This window comes from Bos mutus, chromosome X, assembly GCF_027580195.1.
Source record: "Bos mutus isolate GX-2022 chromosome X, NWIPB_WYAK_1.1, whole genome shotgun sequence".
In the NCBI taxonomy this organism is placed as follows: Eukaryota; Metazoa; Chordata; class Mammalia; order Artiodactyla; family Bovidae; genus Bos; species Bos mutus.
Genome location: NC_091646.1, coordinates 78,620,014 through 78,637,349, shown reverse-complemented (window position 1 = coordinate 78,637,349; position 17,336 = coordinate 78,620,014). Strand labels below are relative to the sequence as shown.

The following is a 17,336-nucleotide window of genomic DNA, read 5'->3' as shown; positions in this document are numbered from 1 at the left end:
GTGATCCCTAGGTTGGATCTGACACCCATGCCAGATCATGATGACCATCATTCTGTTGATGCTTAGGATTTTGTGGGGGGAGAGGCAGTAGAGTCAAACGGAGCTGGCTTTAAACCCCAGCTCTGCCACTCACTGTGACTTGGAACTAATTACTTAACCTCCCTAATCCTCAACTTCTCCACCTCCCCAACAGGACAATTTCTGTAGGCAAGAAATTAGATAATGCATATAAAACAAAGGCAGATAGTAGGCATTTGTCAGCCAGAAACAACTGTCTTCCTCTGGAGAGAGATAATTGAAGAGAAGCTTAGAGAAGATGCTGCCCTGGCTGCTTCTATGGGGATGTCACCAGAGTCAGAACAGGAGCCACATGTCTCACAGAAGGTGGTTAGGACAGAGAAGGCATGTGACATGGTGGTGGCACCAAAGGGCTAGAAGCAGTAGGGGCAGTATTACCTGAGAGAAGAAACATACACAGGATGTTATAAGAACCTATCCATTTCTGACTACAGATAGTCAGGTGAAGATACGGGGAAGAAAGCAGTTGGAAGCAGTTATGTTTTGTCATTCCTTGTAATTCAGTGGCACTAGATATGATAATGTGTGTTCTGGCCTCTGTGAGCTTGGTTAGGTTGAAGGCCAGTGTCCAAAATTCCCTAATATCTTTCCTTTAGGGATTTTGTGTGACCACAGAGCTTCCTTTTCTAGGCAGCAGTTGCTGCTTCCACTAAGCTTCTACTTATACTGCTCCTTTAACTGGATTTCCTGCTTCCAAGATTTTGGTTCTCCCAAGGCTGAAACTGGGACTCAAATGGTAAAGAATCTGCCTACAATGCAAGAGATATGGGTTAGATTCCTGGGTCAGGAATATTCCCTGGAGAAGGAAATGGCAACCCACTCCAGTATTCTTGCCTGAAGAATCCCATGGACAGAGGAACCTGGCGGGCTCCAGTTTATGGGGTTGCAAAGAGTCAGACATGACTGGGCGACTGAGCACAGCAGAGCACAACACATGTTTGTGCATGTATATAAAATCTCTTTGGAATGATATGGAAGAATTGGTTAAAATTTTCTCATATTCAGAGAAAAATGTAGCATCATTTTCAACTGTCTTTTATTTCACTAACAGAGAATAGGGATGTGGTTGAGCCTCTGCAGTTCTTCCTTAGCACAGGAAGCAGCAGGAGGGATTTGAAGCTATAGTCCTTGTAGACCTGAGCAGTAGAGAGACCTGGCTCCTGAATGCTAGGGTGACCAACAAGTCTCAGTTTGCCTATGACTCTTCTGGTTTTAGCACTGAAAGTCCTGGGAAAACTGAGACAGTTGGTCCCTATTCCTCATTCTTCTGCTTCAGCCTTTAGCCAGCCAGGCCTGCTAGTAGGGCCAGAGACAGGAGCTCCCAGTAGTGGGATGAATGGACTGCTTGCCCCCACACACCACAAGGGACTCACACCTAGATGGTGGCTGTCAGGCACATGCTCTGCAAGATATTCTCATCTGACAGACAAGGAAATTGAGGCTCAGAGAGGTTAAGTGATTTGCCCAAGGTTACACAGCTAGTCAGTGCTGGAGCCAGTCTGTCTGACTCCGGCAACATCAACAAGGACCCTGGGGAATGTAAAGCTTTCAGAGACGCAGCGGGCCTGGCCTTTCTTAAAGCCTAAAAACTCCCAGAGTTGCATTTTAACCAAATCAAACATTGTTGCTCTGAATCAACTTTGGCGGGCCTGGTTTACGAAATGGCTTTCTTTCCATCACCCCCACCCCCAAAGCAAAGAGAATAGATGTTCCAGGTTTTGGACTAAAGGATCCATAGATATAAAACTGACTTCCTTACCTGTGCTCATAGTGGAAGTCTGGTTTTCACTGGAGGAATGGTAACCCACTCATCCCAACTTGGTCCAGCCTCCCTCCCAAGAGCAGCATGAGGAAGTAAAACAGAAGAACAGCCAGCTAATAACAGGTAGTGGTGCATGTCATGATACTTGCTTACTTTTTGATTAGGTGGGGGTGAAATTCACTCTGGCTATGTAATAGGGGCTCCTTTTGCTAGGACAGGGTAAGAGAATCCTCCAAAGCCTCATCCAGCAAAAAACCACTGAGCCACAGAAAAAGAGGCCTAACAGATAGTAGGAGCTTTGGAGGATTTTGGAGGAGCACGAGGAAAGTTTCATAGAAGCAGTTGTACTTGCCCTTTCCCAACTAAGCAGCAGGCAGGTGTTAATTATATATAAGCAATGGGGCTGCTTTACAGACCTTGTTGAGATATTTTATAAAATACACTTTTATAAATATGGAGCAAAGGAAATCCTTACCATCACTGTTGGCAATTAATTTGTACATGCCGAATTGTAGAACATCAGGGAGAAAGATCACTGGTGCTAGAGTGCAGGGGTTTCTGGGACTAAGGAATTGAGGGGTTGGCTTATTAAAGAAGACACAAAAAGAAACTGCTTTCTCTTCAAGGGCTGCCACAGGTTAGGCAAAGATTTTTTGTGTGAATGCTGTACTCAAGACCTGAATTAACTATGCCTCAATAAGTCCTGGAGGCTTCCCAGGTGGCTCAGTGGGTAAAGAATCTGCCTGCAATGCAGGAGACGCAGGAGACTGGGGTTTGATCCCCGTGTGAAGAAGATCCCCTGGAGGAGGGCATGGCAACCCACTCCAGTATTCTTGCCTGGAGAATCCCATGGACAGAGGAGCCTGGCGAGCTACAGTCCATAGGGTCACAAAGAGTTGGACAGGACTGAAGCAGCTAAACGCACACGCATGATAAATCCTGCGCTTTTGAATTTGAATGAAGTCAGTTGATGTCTGTGGTAATTGAACTCAGCATCACACTCACTCCCACTATGAAACACCCAGCCTTGAGAGTTTAAGAGTAGAGATAGCAGTGCTATTTGCATTTTAATGTCAGATAGAACTGCGTACAATGTGTTCTGACTTAAGAAGCATTTCAGTATGTACAAGGATCCAATGGCCCTTCCTAACTTTTTCCTATTTGCAGCACCACACATATTGCCACAGGAATGTGGCAACTTGAACCAAGAGGATTACAGGTGTGCCTCATTTTATGAACTATCTGTGTGCCTATAAACATGGCCACCAAAAAACAATTCCCATACATAATCCTGTTTTTTATTGCCTCCCATAATAACACTGGAGATGCCTTCTTCTGACAAATGTTGTAGTCCCAAGATGCTGCAAAATCTCAAAAATATCAAACATTGACCATCTTACTTGAGAAGGAAATTTTCAACTGTCTTGATAATGCCTTAGAAATAAAAATAGTAGTCGCTTAAAGAAATAAAAGTTCAGGGTATCTTTCATAGGACAGAATTGATGTAGGTGCCTTTCACTACCTACTTCAGAGTGATGCTGGGGAGTTTCAGTAACAAAAGTAAAAGCACTTTATCCATTGCAAAGCTCTGTATGCATGTGAATTCTCCTTACTCTTCTAATTATTCTTGGATAGTCACTTTAAAGAAACAGAAAAACTCCCCATCTGGAAATTGGAAGTAACATTTCACATGGTTGTGGCAAGGGGTCAATGAAATGATGTTATCTGGAAACTGAAAATCCTGTTACAGGATAAGCGAGGGTTCTTCTGCTAATGCATCACTTTATAGGCTGTATTTTTTGGTTTGTTTCTTCCAATTTTTGTCTCATGTCCTTGTTAAGTTTAGTGACCCTAGGCAGGTAAAGTTTTGTTTGCATGCACATATTTTATTGACTTGTGGTAGCCTATTGATTTGAGTGGCTTTTTAGCGTCTGCTTGTTCAAACTGACTTTTGGGAGCTGCTTATTGTGTTTTTAAGTAAACCATGGTTTATTTAGAAACATCTCCCCAAGGGGGACAGAGTTTAAAGAGAAAGAAACTATAGGAATTTTACCTTCTCTCAACCCATTAATGGGTATTTTTGAACAGTAATGGATTAATGGATATTTGTAGAAGTTCAGAGTTGACAATATAGAGCCTGAGTTTAGAACTTGGTACATTATTTACCAGAGACATATTAATGCTAGAGGCATTAGTTTCTGTAAAAATCGCCCAGTCAATAATGTGTTAAGAAACTTTTAAATGGTCTTCTAACCTTTCCCCTTAATTACTATACATGAGTCACATCAACATTTATCTGCTACCAACTTGGTAATATATATCTTACATATACAGGCACACAAACGCTGAACTCATACACTGCAACCTCTTCTGCTGCCAGCCAGGAATACCCACCACTCACTCATTTTGTCATCTAGAGAAACTGACAGTAGTTACAGTTCAGAAATTGCAAACTGGTTGTCTGTGGCATAATTTTGGCCTCATCTATGTTTTGTTTGGCCCTCTCAAGTTTTTTGTTTTAATTTAATTAGTAGTTAATATGTCCATATTCCAAAACTTCACACAAATTTTCACCTGAATTGCCAACTTGTCTTGAAAAATGGAATGAATTGGTAATACTGGGTCAGCATTCAATAATCCCCTAGAATTTAGCAGCAACTGGGCTTGGGCTCCCAGTTCACCTGCTAGGTTGTTGATTCTTTTGTAACCAGCTAGCCTTCTATGGTCATTGAGTAGACAGCCCTGTACTTAAAACTAATGCATTCACAAAGACCAGTTTAATATCATGGAACAGAGAGGAGATAATTGTGTTGGCCAGTGTACCCAATGGCAGGATGTGTGAGTGGATAGCCACTATCTTAGTGGAACCTCTCATTTGAACCAGAAGGTAAAGATTTAACGCAATGGACATGAAGCTCCCACGGCTCTTTCAAATGGTGCTCTGAGCTCATATAACTTCATGTTTGTCTACATGGATTATCTGTCCCTCCACCTCCACTCCCACTATCCATATATTTGAGACAGAGAAAGTAAAAGTGAAGACACTCAGTCGTGTCCGACTCTTTGCAACCACATGGACTGTAGCCTATCAGGCTCCTCCGTCCATGGGATTTTCCAGCCAAGAGTGCTAGAGTGGATTGCCATTGCCTTCTCCAGGGGATCTTCCTGACCCAGGAATTGAACCCAGGTCTCCCGCGCTGCAGGCAGACGCTTTACCGTCTAAGCCACCAGGGAGACAGGGAAGGTGCTTGCAACTTCTTTAGCTGCTTCTAAGGGCCTAGCATAAGGTGGAGTCAATAGTAGGAGCTCAGAAAATATGAAGCATTCTATCCAGTGATCAGTTCAGTTCAGTCACTCCGTCGTGTCCGACTCTTGGCAACCCCATAAATCACAGCACACCAGGCCTCCCTGTCCATCACCAATTCCCGGAGTTTACCCAAACTCATGTCCATGGAGTCGGTGAGGCCATCCAGCCATCTCATCCTCTGTCGTCCCCTTCTCCTCCTGCCACCAATCCCTCCCAGCATCAGAGTCTTTTCCAGTGAGTCAACTCTTCGCATCAGGTGGCCAAAGTACTGGAGTTTCAGCTTTAGCATCATTCCTTCCAAAGAAAGCCCAGGGCTGATCTCCTTCAGAATGGACTGGTTGGATCTCCTTGCAGTCCAAGGGACTCTCAAGAGTCTTCTCCAACACCACAGTTCAAAAGCATCAATTCTTCGGCACTCAGCTTTCTTCACAATCCAACTCTCACACCCATACATGACCACTGGAAAAACCATAATTTTGACTAGACAGACCTTTGTTGGAAAAGCAATGTCTCTGCTTTTGAATATGCTATCTAGGTTGGTCATAACTTTCCTTCCAAGGAGTAAGCGTCTTTTAATTTCATGGCTGCAGTCACCATCTGCAGTGATTTTGGAGCCCAAAAAAATAAAGTCTGACACTGTTTCCACTGTTTCCCTATCTATTTCCCATGAAGTGATCGGACTGGATGGCATGATCTTAGTTTTCTGAATGTTGAGCGTTAAGCCAACTTTTTCACTGTCCTCTTTCACTTTCATCAAGAGGCTTTTGAGTTCCTCTTCACTTTCTGCCATAAGGGTGGTGTCATCTGCATATCTGAGGTTATTGATATTTCTCCCAGCAATCTTGATTCCAGCTTGTGCTTCTTCCAGCCCAGTGTTTCTCATGATGTACTCTGCATGTAAGTTAAATAAGCAGGGTGACAGTATACAGCCTTGACGTACTCCTTTTCCTATGCACCATAAAGTCTTTCTTTTTTTAAGTATAGCAATATGAAGCTTATTAAAGTAAACTAACATGCATGCAGTTAAAGCTATCCAGTCCTTACAATTAGAGTAGCTAGATATTGGTTACATGGCTTTTACCCTGAAAGAAAACAATTCTTAGTTAACCAAATCACCTGTCATTTTCTTTCTTTTCTTTTCTTGACCATGACAAATGCAGAGTTCATGAAATGAGAACTGAACATTTTGATGATTTGCTGTGTCTCCAGATTAATGGATTAATTAACTAATTAATTAACTGGTTTTCTGTGTGCCTAGGTGGATAACATGATTAATTAGTAGGGCACAAGTAAGGGAAGAAAAGGAAATATTTCTTAAGTACCAGGAAGGGGAATTAAACAGTGATCATTACTACAGGTTGATAGAAGGAAGTAGCTGGGGAGAAGAGGCTGAATTCTATATGTTTTAGTATGTCAAATCATAGGGTGTGGCAATTTTGTGCGGGAACCAGAAGGTCCAGGGTTCTGGGAGTCTTCTAGAAAAGCAAATCCCCCTCCTCATTTCATCATTGCCACCTCACCCCATCATCCTAATCCTGAAAGCAACAGGAGGAGAAGGAACCTGGGTATGGCAGCAGGGGTAAGAAAAAGCAGTTGAAATTAAGAGATGTTTTAAACTTAAAATGGAATGGGGGAAATATCCAGCCAAAAACTGTAAATAAACTATTACAAAGGATAGCATACATGGTAAAATAAGAACAATAGAAGAATTTAGCAATTGACAAAGTAGAATAGCTTGGGAAAGGGGAAGAAATAATGGATGTGGCTTCAGTTGTATGAAGTTGGAGCACTTAAAATTTTGAACTTAAGTCTTTGGCAGAGAGAAGTAAATATGACTGTCTAGGTATCATGAAGACTTAGTGTGGAACAATATATGGCATAAAGTTGAAAAGATTGGGATAGAGAATACCAAATGCCATCATTGAGAATATATTCCATAGGCCATCCGACGAGAGAAAGAGTGATAGAATCACAGTGCTTACACAGAGTTGTTTTCTCATTGATGACTCAATTTCAACAATTTAAATGTAATTTCTCACTCTCCATGCCACATTCCCACAAGATCTTTTTTTATTTCTTTGTCTTGACTCCTTGGCACCATTCTTTTGTAAACATCTCAAGGGTGGTACAATAACTTGGAAACTCCCATAAGTTGTCAAGATGATTCAGGTCAACTTTGATTGCTATGAACTGACTTTTCAATTGACATACAAAGGCTCTCTCCATTAGTACTAACTTATTGGTTAAAGAATTGAACAGATAGTATAACAGATATGGGTATATTTGGGAGAGCGGGAGTAGCAAATGATTGTTTAAGTGGGGTCCCAAACTTAAATACCTGCTGGAATTGGGTGCCCCATCTAAAGGGAGCAGCTGCTACTCTGTTCCAGCAGACTGTTGCCATGTGAAAATGTAGGTCCCCTGTTACCAGATGTTCAGATTTTTTAATAGAAACTTGGATTTTTATTTGAAATTTTCTGCTTTTTAAATATTATCAATTAATTAAGAACTTAAAAACACTAGGTGGGCCAAGCAAACACTTCCATAACCGCCAAATGGTGAATTCTAATTTAGATGATGGATGGAATTCATGATAGAGCTTTGATTTTATGACTTAAGTCTGTCTCTTCGTCCATTCAGCATGGGCTTATTTGCAGCTTGGTGGATGTGAGTACTCCCAGATGGTAGTCTTGCATGTTGACTTGTATCCTATAAGGTTACATTGGGGAAAGCCTCCCCAACGGTAACATGGTAAGCAGACTCTATGCTTGGTTAGAATCAATCTGTCGACAAGTAACAGAAAAATCAGTTGGTAAAACTAGGAGATATGTAAATAAAGTAATCAGATGGTAGTTCTTGTTCATGCACTTTTTGCTCTCACCAGATCATGAATCCCTTGAAGGCTATGATAAAGACTTGGGATTTGGTTCTAAAACTGTTGGGAAGCTATTGGAGGCTTGCGAGTAGGAAGGGATATGATCCAACTTATTATTCTAAAAAGAACACTCTAAAATAGAAGATATGAAAGCCCTGTCTAGGCCTTCAACCTGAAGATTTCCAAAATATCTGTCCTTACTGAACTCAGCCTCTCCCCCAACCATTTGTCCTTCCCTAGGAATGTAGCTCTTATATTTATGTGTTCTGTCTTTCATCCCCTCCTCCTACCACAAATGAAAATGTTTTCCATGGTTGTTGGGCCATGTGTCCTAAGAAACTTAGAGCCTATATGATTTGGAATATGTTATCCAAGAGTAACCAATGCTTTTTCTGAATAACTAAGAAACTCTGTATTCTTGCCTGGCCCTTAGGCCATTTCTCAGATATGTGACAGGGCCTTCTAGATATCTGAACTTCTCAAATGAGAGGACAAGTGATATGGTCTTGCAAATTGACCTAATTACTCAAAGCTATGCTTCTATCTTTCAGAAAATACTGAAGGAAGGACCTCTGCTAAAGAACTGTAACTCATTCAAGAGATGGAAGCTTAGATATTTTCTGGTTCGAGGACAAAGGCTCTGCTTTGCACACCATCCTGCGGTAAGAGAATATATATATATATACACACACACACATATATACACACACACATAAATGTGTATGTATATATATATACATATATGTGTCAATTGTGTTAGTAGGTAGGTACCAGGAAATAATTTGAGAGGAGATAAACCAAGAGGTAAAGACATGTTAGCAAGAATTAAGGTGGATAATCCTAATCTGCTCCACTGTGTCCCTAGCTAGACCATATCCCATTATGTTGTTGCTGTTCAGTCCCTAAGTCGTCCCAGACTCTTTGCAACGCCATGGACTGCAGCACTCCAGGCTACCCTGTCCTTCACTACCTCCAGGATTTGCTCAAATTCATGTCTACTGAGTCAGTGATGCTATCTAATCATCTCATCCTCTGCTGCCCCGTCTCCTTTTGCCTTCAATCTTTCCAAGCATCAGGGTCTTTTCCAATTTTTACATCAGGTAGCAAAAGTATTGATGCTTCAGCTTCAACATCAGTCCTTCCAATGAGTATTCAAGGTTAATTTCCTTTAGGATCAACTAGTTCAATCTCCTTGCTGTCCAAGGGACTCTCAGGAGTCTTCTCCAATACCGCATTTCAAAAGCATTAATTCTTCGGTGGTCAGCCTTCTTTATGGTCCAACTCTCACATCCATACATGACTACTTGAAAAAATATAGTTTTGACTAGACAGACCTTTGCAGGCAAAGTGATGTCTCTACTTTTTAATATGTTATCTAGGTTTGTCACAGGTTTCCTTTCAAGGGGCAAGCATCTTTTAGTTTCATGGTTGCAATCACTGTCCACATGATTTTGGAGCCCAAGAAAATAAAATCTGTCACTACTTGCACTTTTTCACCTTCTATTTACCATGAAATGATGGGACCAGAGGCCATGATCTTAGTTTTTTGAATGTTGAGTTTCAAGCCAGATTTTTCCCTCTCCTCTTTCACCTTCATCAAGAGGCTCTTTAGCCTCTCTTTACTTTATGCCTTTAGAATGATATCATTTGCATATCTGAGGTTGTTGGTATTTGTCCTGACAGTCTTGATTCCAGCTTGAGCTTCATCCAGCCTGGCATTTCTCATGATGTACTCTGCCTATAAGTTAAATAAGCAGGGTGACAATATACAGCCTTCTCACACTCCTTTCCCAATTTTGAACCAGTCCATTGTTCCATGTCTGGTTCTAACTGTTGCTTCTTGACTGGCATACAAGTTTATCAGGAGACAGGTAAGGTGGTTTCATACTTACGTCTCTTTAAGAATTTTCCACAGTTTGTTGTGATCCACACGGTAAAAGGCTTTAGTGTAATCAATGAAACGGAAGTAGATGTTTTCCTGGAGTTCCCTTGCTTTCTCTGTGATCCAACAAATATCGGCAATTTGATCTCTGGTTCCTCTGCTTCTGTTAGGTCCATACTATTTCTGTCCTTTATCGAGCCCATCTTTGCATTAAATGTTCCCTTGGTATCTCTAATTTTATTGAAGAGATCGCTAGTCTTTCCCATTCTATCGTTTTCCTCTATTTATTTGCATTGATCACTGAGGAAGGCTTTCTTATCTCTCCTTGCTATTCTTTGGAACTCTGCATTCAGATGGATATCTTTCCTTTTCTCCTTTGCCTCTCACTTCTCTTCTTTTCATAGCTTTTTGTAAGGCCTCCTCGACAACCATTTTGCCTTTTTGCATTTCTTTTTCTTGGGGATGGTCTTGATCAGTGCCTCCTGTACAATGTCATGAACCTCCGTCCATAATTCTTCAGGCACTTTTGACTAGACAGACCTTTGCAGGCAAAGTCTGTGTATCAGATCTAATCCCTTGAATCCATTTGTCACTTCCACTGAATAGTCATAAGGGATTTGATTTAGGTCAAACTTGATTTAGGTCAAAACTGAGCGGTCTAGGGATTTGATTTAGGTCAAACCTGAGTGGTCTAGTGGTTTTCCCTACTCTCTTCAGTTTAAGTCTGAATTTTGCAATAAGGAGTTCATGACCTGAGCCACAGTCAGCTATAGAGCTTCTCCATCTTTGGCTGAAAAGAATATAATCAATCTGATTTCAAATCCCTAAAGATGATGCTGTGAAAGTGCTGCACTCAATATGCAAGCAATTTTGGAAAACTCAGCAGGGGCCACAGACTGGAAAAGGTCAGTTTTCATTCCAATCCCAAAGAAAGGCAATGCCAAAGAATGCTCAAACTACCATACAATTGCACTCATCTCACACGCTAGCAAAGTTATACTCAAAGTTCTCCAAGCCAGGCTTCAACAGTACATGAACCATGAACTTCCAGATGTTAAAGCTGGATTTGGAAAAGGCAGAGGAACCAGCGGTCAAATTGTCAACATCTGTTGGATCATTGAAAAAGCAAGCGAGTTCCAGAAAAACATCTACTTCTACTTTATTGACTATGCCAAAGCCTTTGACTGTGTGGATCACAAGAAACTGTGGAAAATTCTTCAAGACATGGGAATACCAGACCACCTGAACTGCCTCCTGAGAAATCTGTATGCAGGTCAAGAAGCAACAGTTAGAACTGGACCTGAACAACAGACTGGTTCCAAATCGGGAAAGGAATACAGCAAGGCTGTATATTGTCACCCTGCTTATTTAACTTATATGCAGAGTACATCATGAGAAACGCTGGGCTGGATGAAGCACAAGCTGGAATCAAGATTGCCAGGGGAAATATCAATAACCTCAGATATGCAGACGACACCACCCTTATGGCAGAAAGTGAAGAAGAACTAAAGAGCCTCTTGATGAAAGTGAAAGAGGAGAGTGAAAAAGTTGGCTTAAAACTCAACATTCAGAAAACTAAGATCATGGCATCTGGTCCCATTACTTCATGGCAAATAGATAGGGAAACAGTGGAAACAGTGACAGACTTTATTTTGGAGGGCTCCAAAATCACTGCAGATGGTGACTGCAGCCATAAAATTAAAAGACACTTGCTCCTCAGAAGGAAAGTTATGACCAAACTAGACAGCTTATTAAAAAGCAGAGACATTACTTTGCCTGCAGAGGTCCATCTAGTCAAGGCTATGGTTTTTTATGTGAGAGTTGGACTATGAAGAAATCTGAGCACTGAAGAATTGATGCTTTTGAACTGTGGTGTTAGTGAAGACTCTTGAAAGTCCCTTGTACAGCAAGGAGATCCAACCAGTCCATCCTAAAGGAAATCAGTCCTAAATATTCATTGGAAGGACTGATGCTGAAGCTGAAACTCCAATACTTTGACCACCTGATGCTAAGAACAGACTCATTTGAAAAGATTCTGATGCTGGGAAAGATTGAAGGAAGAAGGAGAAGGGGATGACAGAAGACGAGATGGTTGGATGGCATCACTGACTCAATGGACATGAGTTTGAGTAAACTCCAGGAGATGGTGATGGACAGGGAGGCCTGGCATGCTGCAGTCCATGGGGTCACAAAAATTCAGACATGACTGAGCGACTGAACTGAAGGCCCACTTGACTTCACATTCCAGGATGTCTGGCTCTAGGAGACTGACCACACCATCATGGTTATCTGGTTCATTAAGACCTTTTCTGTATAGTTTTTCTGTGTATTCTTGCCACCTCTTTTAATCTCCTCTGCTTCTGTTAGGTTCTTACTGAGCCACTTCATTCTTTCTGGCCTGAGTACATGCTAAGTCACTTCAGTTGTGTCCAACTCTTTGCAACCCTAGGTACTGTAGCCTGCCAGGCTCCTCTGTCCATGGGATTCTCCAGGCAAGAACACTGGAGTGGGTTGCCATGCCCTCTTCCAGGGGATCTTCCTGAGGCAGGGATCAAATCTGCATCTCCTGTGGCTCCTGTATTGCAGGCAGATTCTTTCCCCCTGGGCCACCAGAGAAGCCTCATTCTTTCTGGAGCTATTAGTAATTGCCCTGAACTCTTCCCCAGTAGCGTATTGGACATCTTTCAACCTGGGGGCTCATTTTCCAGTGTCATACCTTTTTGCCTTTTCATATTGTTCATGGAGTTCTCCAGTCAAGAATACTGGAGTGGGTTGCCATGCCCTCCTCCAGTGGACCACGTTTTGTCAGAACTCTTCACTATGTCCTGTCCATCTTGGGTGGCCCTGCATGGCATGGCTCATAGCTTCCTTGAATTATGCAAGACCCTTCACCACAACAAAGCTGTGATCCATGAAGGCAGTATCCAACTATGTTCTCCAGCATAAACCTTTAGTTTTAAATAATCCTGAGCTACCTAAGCTTTCCTATAAATCCACATAAAAGTTTGGGGAAGAGTTGTGTTTTGGGTTTAGTTTGGTTAATTTTCTGTTTGTTACATGATATATCAATCAAAATCATGATGCTAAATAAATTCAGCACTCAAGCCAAATAAATAATGGGATTATAACTGCCAAAAATGCCTTTTAGTGTACCTGTGTGTGTGTTTAATTTTTAGTGTATCTTTGCCTCAATAACCAGATGGTTCCTTTTCCCTCTCCCTCTCATACCTTTCCAGTTTGCACGCTTTGAAACAATTGATTTGTCTCAAGTTGCCTTGGCAGAAAGCAGCTGTAGAAACCTTTGCCACAGTTTTTGCGTAAGTAAGATTAGGATTGCCTGAATGGGCAAGGGGGAGAGCTAGCTGGGAAGAGGGGTCGCCATATCCGCCTGTTGCCTGTTTGGAATTCAAATTTCCCAAGTCTTCTTTAATCCCAAAGTGTGTTTGGAAATCCACTTAGAGTAGCATTGCAAATGAGTGCTAAAGATTATTCATGTGAGTATTTTCTATCAGCCCACTGATGGGGGGAAAGAGCATGATTGCCCTTGTCTCTATTACCAGTTTGATATAAAAGCAGAGATGATTTCAGAATGTGGGTGACTATTTCAAAAATCAATCCTTCTGGTGAAGGTAATTTAAATGAATATCATTGGGAGGCTTTCAAGAGACTGCTAATATGTTGTAGACTAAATCAAGATATTTGAGCTACATGACATTTTCTCCTTTGATGAAACAGATAAGAACCTAAATCCAAAGTGAAAGTTACTCTATGCTGAGATTACTAATGAGAGTACCTCAAAGAAAGCAGAGGATTTTCCAGGGATGTATTCAAGGGCTTGTCACTGCTAAAATATCATAAGACTTGGTCATTCAGGTAAATTCAGAACAGAAATCTCACTGAAAAATAACAAGTCCATTGGCCCAAGAATTCTCATACCCATCTTCTCACAGAAATGTTTTTTCCTCAGCGTCAGTGGTGGGTTATGGAGAGCAGGGTTCCTCTTCAGGCAGGTGGAGAGTGGTACTTAGCAGACTAAAGAGCTATGGGCCCAATACCCTGCTTCCATAGCTGGTCCAGTCTCTTCTTTGAAAGGAGAGCAGTTGAAAGGAGACCCTATCTCATTTCTCTCTCATTGCATCATACTGACCCAGGAAAAGCTGAGGGTTCTGTTGACCCAGTTCCAAAATCTTAACTTTTGAGTGATAAGCACACAAGATAATGTTTTGGGTATCATTCTATAAAAATTCCAAGGGCTAGGTTTCCCCTTAGCCTAATTAAAACATAGAGGCACTATGCATCAACCCCACATAAGAATGGGTTTAGACCAAAGGAGCGACTGTTGTTACTAATTCCAACTAGTTCCTATTGCCATTATCACAGAATCATGCGGTGCTACATGCACAAGAAGAACAAATTGTTTGTTGTTGTGGTGAGCTCTAGCTGCAAGATTTGGGCTTGGGGTGGTGGACACTGGTAATGAAGACAAGTAGGGCCATTGAAGCAATGCTATAGCTATAGCTATCCATGCTCCCTCCTGCCCTTTGGGAAAAGATGAAGTTAGCAGGGTCTACCTCTGCTAGACCCTCAACATGGCTTTCTCATTGTTTCTGCAAGGTTTTTGCACCAAGCAGGATTAAGAGAGATAATAGTAAAATTCTCTTCAGATTTTCCCTGACCATAAGAAAGAAAGAAACTGGATTTGTAGTTTCCTCACTCCAGTCTCACTCTCCCCTCAAACAGAAATAGCCACACCCTGATGAAAAAGAAACACTTTTACCATTTCAGGTAGGTAGAGCAGGAAGTAAACAAGTAAGATTTTCAGGCAACTTTATTTTAGTAACAGATGGGTGCTTGGCCTAGTGTTTAAGAGCATGTGTGCTGGAGCCAAAGAATCTAGATTCAAATTTTGGCTTAGTTTCTTACCTACTCTTTTGCCCTGAGCAAGTCATTTAACTCCCTTTGCCACAGAAAAAGTATCCTGACTATAAAGTGAGGGAAAATAATACTGCCTAGCTCTTGGATTTGTAATGAAGATTGAAATAAATAAGATAAATAAAGCACAATAGAACAGTGCCCGGTACATAGTAAGTGCCTTTAAATTGTTGTTTATTACTGTTATTAGTTGGGCTGGCTCTTGGAACTGCTGTCATATATTTAAGAAGTGGCTTTGGTAGTGCTTGGTAGACCTGTCTAGTATCTTAGAGAGTTCAAATGCTCTGGGGGCAAAGTTTGAGTTGGGAACCAGCTAATAATGTGACTTTCTGTAGGTGATCACACCACAACGAAAAGTTACGTTGGCTGCACCAAATCGGAAAGACATGGAAGAATGGATTAACGTCATAAAAACCGTGCAACAGGGAGAAATCCGTAAGGTAAGCTAAATAATAGAGAATCCACTCAACTCTCATGGGTACACACTTAATTGACTGCATTAGCTAAGCCACCTTTCAAACACGGAAATAATAAAATGGAAGCAGATACCATCTGATCAGGAATTTTGTGTGTATATCATTAGGAAATCTGTCTATAAATAGAATTAATTCACTTAGACTCAAACCTTGGTAAATATGTGGTTTAGAAACCTCTGTACACATCCACTTTATATATAGATGTCACTGTTTGCTCAATGGATGAGGTATTCAAGATGAATGTGGGAAGCTAACTTAGATGTTCTTATGTTATTAATAGCATAGCTGCAATCAGCAGTCTTGACTTGAGTCTGCGAAGTGACTATAGTAACAACTAAGGAAACTGAGGCTCAAAGATAAGGAACTAGACCAAGACAAAATAACTATTCAGTTGCAAAGCCAAGATTTAGACCCAGGCTATGTGAATCCAAAGCCTAGGTCCCTAACCATTATGCCCTTCTGCCTCTCTGTTTACTGTTCACAATAAAGGAAATATAGAGGGAGGAGCAAGGAACAGTCTTCCCCAAAGCATGGCAGGGTTCCTTTTCTCCTTAACAATACCAAGCCCTGGGCTACTGCTCCGGGCAACAAGTGGTACTACCATTGAAACTCTGGGCTATGCCCTCTGCTCAGACTTCTACAGACCTACTGCACTAGAAGTTATGTAAGTTCCAAGAGAGGAGGGATTTTTGTCATTTATTCACTTAGAGCAGTGTCTCGCACATAGTAGAGGCTCAATAAATATTCTTTGAATGAATAAATGAATCTGAGGGTAATCTTGGGGCCAGGGTTTAGAAAGAGAGTGATATATAGTTCATCCTAAACAAAGTTCTACTGTGAAGATTTTGAGATAATGGGGAAGATTAATTCAAACGTGAAAAGAAACTGATGTATAGGAGATGTATAGGCCCTGTGATACTCAAGAGGGATAATGGATTCTATACTCCCATAATCATAAGCTAGCAAACGTTATAAAAACCATTAAAAAGTAGAGCACCTATATATGAAAGGGGTCAAGTTTTCCAGTAAAATGCTAATGTTTTATAGTTTAAGAATTCAGGATTTCTTTCTCTACTTATTAGCAAAAATGCATATAAAAGTTAAAAAATATAACCTGATGTCTTAAGTAACTAGTAAAGGGTAGAGGATTGTTATAGATATTTGGGGTGGAGCAGTAATGGCACCCCACTCCAGTACTCTTGCCTGGAAAATCCCATGGACAGGGGAGCCTAGTGGGCTGCAGTCCATGGGATTGCTAGGAGTCGGACACGACTGAGCGACTTCGCTTTCACTTTTCACTTTCATGCATTGGAGAAGGAAATGGCAACCCACTCCAGTGTTCTTGCCTGGAGAATCCCAGGGACAGGGGAGCCTGGTGGGCTGCCGTCAATGGGGTCACACAGAGTCAGACATGACTGAATCGACTTAGCAGCAGCAGCAGCAGTGTAAAATAATAGGTAGTGATGTTGTTCAGTCGCTCAGTCGTGTCTGACTCTGCGACACCATGGACTGCAGCACGCCAGGCTTCTCTATCCTTCACCATCTCCTGGAGCTTGCTCAAACTCATGTCCATTGAGTCAGTGATGCCATCCAACCATCTCGTCCTCTGTCATCCCCTTCTACTGCTTTCAATCTTTTCCAGCATCAGGGTCTTTTCTAATGAGTCGGTTCTTTGCATCAGGTGGCCAAAGTATTGGAGCTTCAGCTTCAGCATCAGTCCTTCTAACGAATATTCAGGACTGATTTCCTTTAGGATTAACTGGTTTGATCTCCTTGCAGTCTAAGGGACTCTCAAGAGTCTTCTCGAAACCACAACTCAAAAGCATCAATTCTTTGGCATTCAGCCCTCTTTATGGTCCAAATCTCACATCCATACATGACTACTGGAAAAACCATAGCTTTGACTATACGGACCTTCATCAGAAAAGTAATGTCTCTGCTTTTTTAATATGCTGTCTAGGTTTGTCATGGCTTTCTTCCAAGGAGCAAGTGTCTTTTAATTTCATGGCTGCAGTCACCATCTG

General features: G+C 41.5%; 1 protein-coding gene across 1 annotated transcript in view; it reads left to right on the top strand.

Moving 5' to 3' along the window:
* DGKK (diacylglycerol kinase kappa) overlaps positions 1-17,336 on the top strand; it is a 175,701-nt gene that overhangs the window by 46,223 nt on the left and 112,142 nt on the right. Inside the window, exons 2-4 of the mRNA XM_070365432.1 lie at positions 8,574-8,684; positions 13,141-13,221; positions 15,172-15,276. Of these exons, the coding sequence (XP_070221533.1) occupies positions 8,574-8,684; positions 13,141-13,221; positions 15,172-15,276 (297 nt within the window). The remainder of the gene's footprint in view (positions 1-8,573; positions 8,685-13,140; positions 13,222-15,171; positions 15,277-17,336) is intronic.